At 61.6% G+C, this 10,456-nt stretch overlaps 1 protein-coding gene across 1 annotated transcript in view; it reads left to right on the top strand.

The window, feature by feature from the left end:
- Positions 1 to 9,979, top strand: part of ADAMTSL2 (ADAMTS like 2) — a 37,433-nt gene extending 27,454 nt beyond the window's left edge. The window contains exons 12-18 of the mRNA XM_004388669.2: positions 3,379 to 3,505; positions 3,731 to 3,944; positions 4,042 to 4,197; positions 4,640 to 4,810; positions 5,509 to 5,685; positions 8,927 to 9,071; positions 9,861 to 9,979. Of these exons, the coding sequence (XP_004388726.1) occupies positions 3,379 to 3,505; positions 3,731 to 3,944; positions 4,042 to 4,197; positions 4,640 to 4,810; positions 5,509 to 5,685; positions 8,927 to 9,071; positions 9,861 to 9,979 (1,109 nt within the window). The remainder of the gene's footprint in view (positions 1 to 3,378; positions 3,506 to 3,730; positions 3,945 to 4,041; positions 4,198 to 4,639; positions 4,811 to 5,508; positions 5,686 to 8,926; positions 9,072 to 9,860) is intronic.
- The last annotated feature ends 477 nt before the right edge of the window (positions 9,980 to 10,456 follow it).

Below are 10,456 nucleotides of genomic sequence, written 5' to 3'. Positions count from 1 at the left end.
TGTGTGTGTGTGTGTGTGTGTGTGTGTGTGTGTGTGTGTGTGTATGCGTGTGTGTGTAAGAGAGACAGAGAGACACCTTGAGTTACTGGACTGGGTTACATCAACCTTAGTGACACCAGGACCACGACCAGGACCCGGGCACTGGCAGTGGGGACAAGAGGCTGTAAGGAGGCCCCGAGTGCCAGCTCTGAGGTCTGGCTCTAAGCTGACCGGGGACTTCCCGTTTGACTGAGTTTGGACAACACCGGGGCTGCCCCTCAAATGTAGGATGCTCCCAGCCCTGCCCTGCCGCCCCCAGCTGGCCAGGTTTGGTGGCCCCAGCTGCCAGCAAAGAAAGCAATAGGAGCCCAGCAATGGCCAGACGCCAGGCCACAGGCAGCCGGCTCACCACCCCCACTGCAGCCCGGCTGGCATCTCGGGAGTGGGCTGAGGGAACAGCTGGAGGCTGCACCCCGGGGCCCTGAACAGACCACGGGTCTCGGACCCGACACTCTGCTCACACTGTCCGGGGCGCCTCCTTCTGTTACAGGAGCCCCGAAGCAGGCGCAGGGCACAGGGCACGCTGGATGGGAAGGCAGGCCTGGGGAGGTGCGTGGTGAGCACTTGACCCTCACCATCTTGTCCACCGCACTGTCTGGTCCACCGCACCCTGTGCCCTTGGCCAATCACAAGCCTCTATTTCCTGCCTGTAGTCATGGGTGCCTGTGGGGAGCGACGTGGAGTGTGAGGGAGCTGACCCCACTGCTTCCAGAGGGGAACCATGCGGCCCACCTTTGATGGGGCTGGCCCTGAGGACCGCCGATAACGTGGTGGGGCTGGAAGGCGATGCTTTGCAGAGACTGCCCCAGCTAGGCATGGACCTGTGTGAGCTGACAGCCCCAAAGTACTCCATGGTCCTGGCCCAGGACGCTGGGCTCCCGACCCACGCGTACCAAGATGATCCCAGAGAGTCTGGGGTTCCCCTGCGCCTCCCAAACATGCTGCTGGGAGGTGACATTACTGAGACAGCTCCAGATCAAGGCAGCCTCGGTGCTGAGGGCTGGTGCTAGGCCTGGGTGAGGACATCCCCAGGGAGGACATGAGCCCAAATCACAACACCCGGGGAGTGGCCAGGCAGGGGAGCCGCTGGGTCTGTGCGAGGCCCACAGTGTGAAGTAGGACAGAGGACAGAAGGAAATAAAAAGACAGCTCTGGTGCTGGGAGAGGGAAGCTCTCTCCTTTAGTCAAGGCTGTCCAGGCATGGAAGTGAGTTCCCCGTCATTGGAGGAGGTACCAAGCAGGTCAGAGTGGTGCCGGGCAGAAATGCTGGAACCAGGGCTCACAGTTTGCGTGGACAGTTAGACCAGCTGGCACCAAATACTGCCTACCTCCCTGTCCACATAGCCCACCTCCCACCTGGCTGCTCAACAGACGGGCACCCTATTAGTGGGTGCTCCCGATGGACGGCTCAACGGAGCACTGAGGCCTGGGAGGCGGGGGCAGTGGTTTACAAACCTCACATGACATGTCTTGTCTTACAAAGACTCAAGACTGTGCCATCGGCACACGTCGGTGCGCCGTCCTGGCCAGGCCCTGCCAAGCCCCCACACTAAGAGCTGTTAGGTTGGCATGGCCAGACCTTCTCCTGGACCCTGGCCTCCCGTCACAGCAGGGCGTCGCTTTTTCTCTTAAAGACCCTCTTGGAGCAGTAGAAATGCAGGACAGTTCCTTTGGACTCTTGGGTCGAAGGCAGTGGTTTTCTAACCTTTCCTCTGCCCCCTGGGGCACTGCGGGTGAAGGCGCGTGGAGCTGGCAGGACCCCGAACCTCAGCCTTGCTCCAGCCAAGCAACCCCATCCCGTCCATCCCGTGTCTGGGGTTCCCTGCTCACTCTTGCTCAAAGAAAGTGCTCCATGGCTAAAAGGGTCTGGTGGTGCATGGTTAAGCATTTGGCTGTTAACCGAAAGATCGGCAGTACAAACCCCTCAGCCGTTCCGCGGAAGACAGAGGTGGCAGTCTGCTTCCATAAAGATTTCGTCCTAGGAAACCCTATGGGGCAGTTCTACTCTGTCCTATAGGGTTGCTATGAGTCAGAATAGACTGGACAGCAATGGCTTTGTTTGTTTTTTTTTTCCGGTTGTCGAGATTGGTGGAGTGAGGAGGGGTACAGATAGCTGAGACTTTAATTCTGACAAATTACACATGTCTGGGAGGTGGGTGCTAGTATGCCTGTTGTGTGGGTGAGCAAACAGGCCTGGGGGGTCTGGCCATGTGTCTGTGCCACTCCACTGGGGAGATGGAGCTGGGCCTTGAATTGCAGCCTATCTTGATGGAGCCCTGCCCCTTCACCATTCTAGATGAGGAGAGTCCCCCTGGCCCCAGGCTGGTATCCCTGAGTCCTGGAATGTTCTGACCAGGACCTGCCAGGACACCAGCCTCCCCTCGGAGGAGCTAAATGTTGCACAGCTCAGCACGGGCAGGGAGGGCCCAGTGATTGCAGTCTCGCTCCATCCTTTACGGAAAAAAGAAAAACCCCACGCCGGCTGCTTGCAGGGCCGCTTCATATCGATGAGGGCTGGCTTCTGGAAGCTCCAGCGGGGGCTGGCTGGCTTTCAGACATGCTCAGCCGGAGAGTGAGAGGGCGGGGTTTTCCGTTGTTGGAGGATTCGATATCCTCTTGGGGGGACTGGTAAAGCCAGAGAGGGCTGTTCACTGTCTCCACCATCCCAGGAGGCTGAGGCGCGCACTGTCTCTCTCTCACACACAAACACGCCTCCCATTCTCGCTTAGTCTGCACAGGGTTTGTACCGGGTTTGTGGGGTCGGGGTCCCTGCTGACTCCCCCCCCCCCAACAGGGCCTGCCCCACAGTAGTACCCGTTGCCGTGGAGTTCATTCTGACTCATAGCGACCCTATAGGACAGAGTAGAACGGCCCCAAAGGGTTTCCAAAGAGTAGCTGGTGGATTCAAACTGCCAGCCTTTTGGTTAGCAGCCGAGCTCTTAACCACTGTGCCACCACAGCTCCTGCCCCATAGTAAACGCCTGATAAACAGGTGCTGAATGCAGATCGCTGCCCCCAGAGATGTCTGCCTCTGCATGGGCCAATCTGAGTTCATTCAAAGCTCAGGGTTTGTGACCTATGAACCCAGCCCGGGCTGGGTAGGGTGAGGTGGGGTGCAAGAGAAGTGATCAGACCCTGGGATGTGGGCAGGGAGAGAGTTCAGACCCACAGAGGTGGCCACCCTGGGTTCTCCCAGTGGTCTGTACCCTGGTCCCGGTCCCTTTCCCAATACACGATCCAGGCTGGGAGAGGCTCAGGGACTTGACCAAGGCCACACAGCTGGTCCGCTGATCCCCGAAGCTCCCACTGAGAACTATGTGGCCCTTCTCTTTGATCCAGGGGTCATGTCGACGTATGCCATGTGTGTCCGCTATGATGGAATTGAGGTGGATGACAGCTACTGTGACGCCCTGACACGCCCAGAGCCTGTCCATGAGTTCTGCGCTGGGAGGGAGTGCCAGCCCAGGTACCACCACCGGTTCCCAGAGTGTCGGGGGCAGGGTCTGCTTCACCTCTGTCCAGAGGGGCCACAGAAGTCACCATCAACAGGTTGCTCTGTGGGGGTGAGGAGGACACGCCCTGTAAAGCCCTGTCGGCTTCACCCTCCTGTCTGGCCGAGCCCTGTGGGGCGAGGGAGAAGGGCCGCAGTCTCTGGGATCAGGGTGTCGCTGAGGGCCGCCCACCCCGGCAGGTGGGAAACCAGCAGCTGGAGTGAGTGCTCGCGCACCTGTGGAGAGGGGTTCCAGTTCCGCATCGTGCGCTGCTGGAAGATGCTGTCACCCGGCTTCGACAGCTCTGTGTACAGCGACCTGTGCGAGGCGGCCGAGGCCGTGCGGCCCGAGGAGCGCAAGACGTGCCGGAACCCGGACTGCGGGCCGCAGTGGGAGATGTCTGAGTGGTCTGAGGTGAGCCGCGCCCAGCCTGGACCCCCAGCACGCTGACGTGCGGCCTGCCGCTCGCTCGGGGACAGTGGTGATCCTGGCTCCCCACCACTTCCCACAGTGTCCAGCCAAGTGCGGGGAGCGGAGCGTGGTGACCAGGGACATCCGCTGCTCAGAGGACGAGAGGCTGTGTGACGCCAACACCCGGCCCGTTGGGGAGAAGAACTGCACGGGCCCGCCCTGCGACCGCCAGTGGACCGTCTCTGATTGGGGGCCGGTGAGGGGTGACCCGGCACATGCTAGCCTGAGCGGGCTCTAGAGCCTCGCCTTGCTGCGCCTCCGTTTCCCCATCTGTGAGGAGGTGGGGGAAGAACACCTGTCTGGCTTGTGATCCCAGCACAAGCGGCCACGTCAGATCGCACGTTATAACCCCTCTGCCTTCACCCTTCGCCTCTCTCTCTCTCTGTGCGTCTCTGGGACTGCCCCGGGCTGGTGGGACGTCCATGGGAGAGCTCTTTAGGTGTGTTTTTCTCTCCGTGTGTCTTCTTCATCAAGCATGCATTATTTCTGTAATTAGAACACAAAATGTTATTTAAAACATGGTTACCATGGCAACTGCTTCCCCTGTGCGGCCGGGAGCCGTTCTTCTCCCTTGGGAGTGACCTTAGGGGCCCGTGTGGCATGGCCTGACCTCTCACCCGTCCCCTCTCCCCCTGCAGTGCAGCGGGAGCTGCGGGCAGGGGCGCATGATCCGACACGTGTACTGCAAGACCAGCGACGGGCGGGTGGTGCCCGAGTCCCAGTGCCAGGTGGAGACCAAGCCCCTGGCCATCCACCCCTGCGGGGACAAGAACTGTCCTGCCCACTGGCTGGCCCAGGACTGGGAGCGGGTGAGTGCCCTGGCCTTCCCTGCCCAGGAGACCACTGGCTGGAGAGAGAGTTCGGCTGAAAGCAAAGTGGCCAAAATGGCAGTTGGTCAGAAGGATGAATGAATTGCAAATTATAAAGGCACAATTCACTAAAAATTGATTTGAAATGGAAAAAGCCCAAAAGGTAGGGGAAAGCCCTTCCCAAATCTAAAAATAGGCAAATGCTCAATGGGCGTGCAGAGCAGAATGGGCATTGTTCTCACCCGGGCCCCAGGCTCCCCAAATTCAGGAACAGGCTTATTGGCTTGTTTGCTTTGGACCTGCTCTTAGCTGGCGTGACCAGTTCGCCTTCTCTACGGGCCCGTCACCAAACTGCCTTGAGCCAATTGTGGCAGGCAGATTGTTGTTGCCTAGGTTACGCTGGGCCAAATTGTTTGCAGCTAAATTGATTTTGGCCAAATCCTGGCTGGCCAAATGGTCATTTTGTTTCAAAACAGATTGTTTTCTGCTACATTGCTTTTGATCAAATCCGTTTTGGCTTCATAAATGGTTTGGGGCCGAATGGTTATGGGCTCTAGTGTTTGCAGCCGATTTGCCATCCGTCTAAGCGTTCGCTCCTTGATGGCTATTGAACAAGCCATTGTCACTGGGGCGCAGGGGGCCCTGGGCCCAGCCCTCCTGGCCTCTGGGGCTGACCACCCGTCTGTCCCTTACCCCAGTGCAATACCACCTGTGGGCGGGGCGTGAAGAAGCGGCTGGTGCTGTGCATGGAGCTGGCCAACGGGAAGCTGCAGACGCGCAGCGGCCCCGAGTGCGGCCTGGCCAAGAAGCCGCCCGAGGAGAGCACGTGTTTCGAGAGGCCTTGCTTCAAGTGGTATACCAGCCCCTGGTCGGAGGTGAGCACCATGCCCTCGGGACCGCCGAGGCCAAGCCTGGGTTCCGGTCCCACCACCGTACCTCCTCTCCTACCTCAAATGCCCCTTGAAGCCCCATCAGCCTTCGTCAGGGTTTTCCCAACTCGACCAACTCAGCCCAATTCCGAGGCCGGCACAGAGCCACCACCTCCAGAAGCCTCGTCCGATGTCAGACTGGGAGGCCTGCCGCGCTCTCCTGGGCCTTGCTTGTAGTTTTTCAGCCATGCAGTCACCCAGGACGGGTGCCCCACACGTGCCATGGGGCAGACAGACCCCAGGCCAGGCGTTGTGGGCATGCTGAACGGAGTCAGACACGGCCCTGGCCCCCAGGAGCCACAGTTCAGGCAGGGACACCAGGGTGGGGACACAGTGTGCCAGCTGGAAGTGTGCACTGGGCCAAGACCCTGCAGGGCAAAGGGCAGCTGGGAAGGCAGCAACTCTACTGACAAAGGCCTGACCGTTTGATGATTCTGGGGGCTCCTCAGCCCCCCGCAGGGCCCCCCCAGCCTCAGGATGTCGGGTGGGATGAAGCTGGGGTCTCGCCTCCCCTTACAGATGAGGCCCAGAGGCTGGAAGCTCTCCTGTCCTCCTTCCAGCAGCCCAGGAGGAGGGGCTTGTTCTCATTTCCCAGAAAAAGAACCAGAATCTCTGTGACAGGCCTGGCCTGCTCGGGGTCTCTCGGGGGAGGGGGTGGCAGATGTCGGAACTCAAGTCCACTCTCCCCAAGTTAGATCCCGGTGGGTGAGGAATTGGCAAAATGAAGGGGGGCCCCCAGCCAGCCCATGCCCTTGACTCCTGGGCAGGGACCCTGAGGTGGGGTTTCTGCAGATAGGGGAGCAGCCCCTACTTCAGAGGTGGGGGCAGGGGGTGGACCCCCCATCCCGCCCCAGTTCTCTGGCTGAGCAAGGCAGGCCAGTGTAACGTCTTCTGCTGCTTTTCTTTTCTGCCTGTCCGCCTTCCTGCAGAGACCTCCTAGTGGGGTTCGCAGTTCACTGGGAGCTCATAAGCGTCCCCAGCCGTTCTCCTCCAGGATGGAGGCTGTCAGTCTAGACCGGAGTTGTTACTAATTCACAGCTAATGCTACATCTGTCTCCTCTGTATCCACCTAGCAGCAGTGCCACCTGTGGTCCCCTGTCCCTCTCCCCACCCAATGCTGATGCCATCACCTTTCAGGAAGGGGTGGGTGGGGAGGCCCAAGTGGTCTTTTTGAATCCCTGGGGGTGGGGTCCTCGGTGCCCACTCTGTGTGGCTGGGCTGTGTGACCGAGTCTCTAGCTGCCTCTGGCCTCGGCTTCCTCATTGGTCAACTCCAAATGCCGAAGGGATAAGACAGGGTTGGCAGGTCTGATTGGTGCCTGGAAGATTTAACTGTGATGTTGCCCAATGGGCCGCTAGACGCAGACACCCAGTCCCCCGCAGTTCTCAGCTGTACAGCAAGTGGGTGCTTAAACTCTAAATGCAAGAGTTCAAGGTAAAGATTCTGAGTCACTGAGACTGGGGTATGTCTGGGGGTCGCCCCTCTCAGAGGGCGGTGGTCCAGGGGCTCTGCCTCTCCCCAGGTTCAGATCTTCCGCGGAGAGACTTAGGTCACCTTCCCAGGATAGAAGCTCTGCTGTCTCTTGTGTCTCCACTAGTGTTTGTTCCAGACAGAACACTTGCTGTTACTATTCCATGGGGACCCACGGAAGGAGTCCTTGGTGAGAGGAGAGGGACCAGGCGGGGCTGAGGGCTTCTCAGAGGGGGCGCTGTCTAAACCAGGGCCTGAAGGACGAGCGTCTCAGAATGCAGCACCGGGCTGGGAGGGTGGAGGGGGAGCGGTGGGGCCTGGCTGGCCTGGAGGGTCTGGGGAGCCGGGGTGGGGGGAACCTGCAGCAGTCCCGGCTCCAGAAGGTGTGGTGGCAGCTGTGGGGGGCCAGAACCTCCTGGGTGCACAGACTGTGAGGGGTGCCTGCCTTTGAAGAGACGAGAGCCAAGGGGAGGGGGAGAACCAAAATGAAGCGGCCGGGGGGTGCTGGGGGAGGGGGCACCGCCCCCTGGGCTGCTTCTCGGCATAGTGCCCTTTCCTGCCCCAGGCTGCTGGAGAGGGGCCGGGCGTCAGGGCTGGCCTCCAGGGGCACGTCCAGAGGCTCCTCAGGCGCCGGCCAAGGGCTGATTGTCCTCTGGCCTCTGGTGCCGAGCGGCTTCTCGCCACCTCCAGACCGGGCCAGCCCCCAGCTCAGAATGGGGGGCGTGGGGGCAGCCCTCCTGCCAAGTCTTAATCAGTTCACACTGGGCCTTCACAAACAGAACTCAAGGGTGGGCCCAGGGTGGTGCCTCCCTCCCTGCCCACTCCAGGGAGCCAAGGCTTAGGTCCCAGCGCTCTGGGTGATGTGGGGTCACCGTGCCGGGGAGCACGAGGCAGCCGCCGCCTGCAGATCTTGGCAGGAGGACGGTGGGGTAACCGAGGTCAGCAGATGTCTCTGGAGTTTTGGGCAGTTCGGTGGGGCTTTCCAAGGGGAACATCTGGACGGGGTGGGGGTGGGGTTGCTGTGGAAGATGAGTTTAATTGGCCCGTAACGAACACGGGTTTTTGCTGGAATAGGAACCCAGTGCTCTCCCCCGGCCCCCTGCCCCTAAGCCCGCTGCATCACAGACCCCAGGAAAGCTGGAAACGGGGAACACAGGGACAGTGGACTGTACAGATGGGGAAACGGAGGCAGTGCGGAGTAGCGACGGGACCCAGGCCTGACTTCAGACAGTACCCTCCCCTCTCATCACCTCAGCTCGCCCTGAGCCGCGGGTTACCTAGTTTCCCACGGGCTTTCGCAGGCCCCCTGTCAGCTGACACTCAGCGCCTGGAAGGTGGTCGGGGTGGCAGGGTGAGACCCCATGTGGCAGGTTAGAGTCCAGGATGGAGAGCCCCGCCCCTCGGCTGAGCCCCACCCCCTTGACTAAGCCCGCCCCCTCGGCTGAGCCCCGCCCCCTCAGACCAGGCCCTGTCCCACGGTCTCCCGCCAGTGCACCAAGACCTGCGGATTGGGCCAGGCAGCAGGATGGGCGTCTAGAGTGGGCATCCCGGCTTCTCTGCTGAATCCCACCCCCAGATGAGCCCTCCTCCCTCAGCTGAGCCCCGCCCCCTAGGCCGAGCCCCGCCCCCTAGGCCGAGCCCTGCCCCTAGGCCAAGCCCCGCCCCCTAGGCTGAGCTCCGCCCTCAGCCTGGGGCTTGGCCCGCGGTCTCCTCGCAGTGCACCAAGACCTGTGGGGTGGGCGTGAGGATGCGGGACGTCAAGTGCTACCAGGGCACCGACATCGTTAGAGGCTGCGACCCACTGGTGAAGCCCGTTGGCAAGCAGACCTGCGACCTGCAGCCGTGCCCCACGGAGCCCCCTGGTGAGTGGGAGCAGGGCGGGGCTGGGCCTTCGCAGAGGGGCGCTGCCTAAACCGGGGCCTGAAGGACAGCGGGCGCTAGCGGTGACCTGGGGAGGGTCCCGTGGCCCCAGGCCCCTGCGTGCTGGGAGTCCGGCTGGGAGGGGAGGGAGGGGGGAGTGGTGAGGCTTGACTGGAACTGGAGGCCCCAGGGAGCCAGGTGGGACCTGGTCGTTAGAAGGAGTGTCTCCTTTACATGGGACAGGCCACCGGAGGCCAGAGGACCGGGATCCAGGATGGCTCATCCCCAGTAGCTGGTGCTGGGCACACGGGAGGCAGGGAGGGAAGGGATGACGCAGGGGCTCTGGCAGAGGGGCGAGGGGCCAGCCTCAGAGGTGGGAGCTGGGGCAGGGGCGTTAGGGGTTCTGTTTTGGATGTATTGAGTGGGAGGACCCTGTGGGGCCCCCAGGTATGTGAGATCAAGTGCTTCCTGGGGCATCTCTTCCCAGGACACAGATCAACCACTTGACAGGACCTGCAGCACCCCTGGGGATGAATACGGGGCAGGAAAGGGGGACGCGGAGGGACACTTGTTTTGCAGAGTAGAGAGGCGGCTGAAGTGGGGGTGGGGGCGGGGCAGGAAACGAGGTGCAGGGCCCACCTGTCCGCTGGTGCTAACCCTAACCCTAACCCTAACCCTGGCTGCCTTTGGTGATTGAGGAAGGAGGTGGAGGGCGAGCAGGAGCTCCTGCCGCGCCATCCTCCCCTGGCCACCTCCTGACGCCCACACCCTCCACCGTGCCCCCTCCCCAGATGACAGCTGCCAGGACCAGCCGGGCACCAACTGCGCGCTGGCCATCAAGGTGAACCTCTGCAGCCACTGGTACTACAGCAAGGCCTGCTGCCGCTCCTGCAGGCCACCCCACTCCTAGGCCCCTGCCGCCGCCCTGCTGGCCCTCACCAAACCTTCCGGAAGGGCGCCGGGGCTGCACAGACGTGACGCTGAGCCTCGCCAACCAGAAGGGGTTTTCCCTTGGCCCAGGAGAGAGCGCCCCGGGTGCCATCAGGCCCTCCCTGGGGGCACAGAGCCGCGCCCCAGCTGGGGGAAGTTGTACATAGAGTCCTGAGGACTGTGGTCCGAGGTCCCCATCCTCCCCACTGGGGTGCTGCCCAAGCACTCCTCCCCCGAGAGATCCCAGGCTCCAAAGCCACAGGTGGAGGTGACCGCCATCCACCGCAGTCTTCTCCCGTCTAGAGACCAGTGGAGGGGGGAAGGTGGCCCCAGGGAGGTGCGAAGGCACTGTCCCAGCGCCCGATCTGGTTTAGGCGGATCTTCGGAGTTTTCTCTCACTGCCGAGCCTCCGTCCAGGTCCCGACAGGAAGCACTCCTGTACACGGGGGACCGCCGC

This window comes from Trichechus manatus, unplaced genomic scaffold, assembly GCF_000243295.1.
Source record: "Trichechus manatus latirostris isolate Lorelei unplaced genomic scaffold, TriManLat1.0 scaffold00214, whole genome shotgun sequence".
NCBI lineage: Eukaryota > Metazoa > Chordata > Mammalia > Sirenia > Trichechidae > Trichechus > Trichechus manatus.
This window is presented reverse-complemented; position numbering and strand designations above follow the sequence as displayed.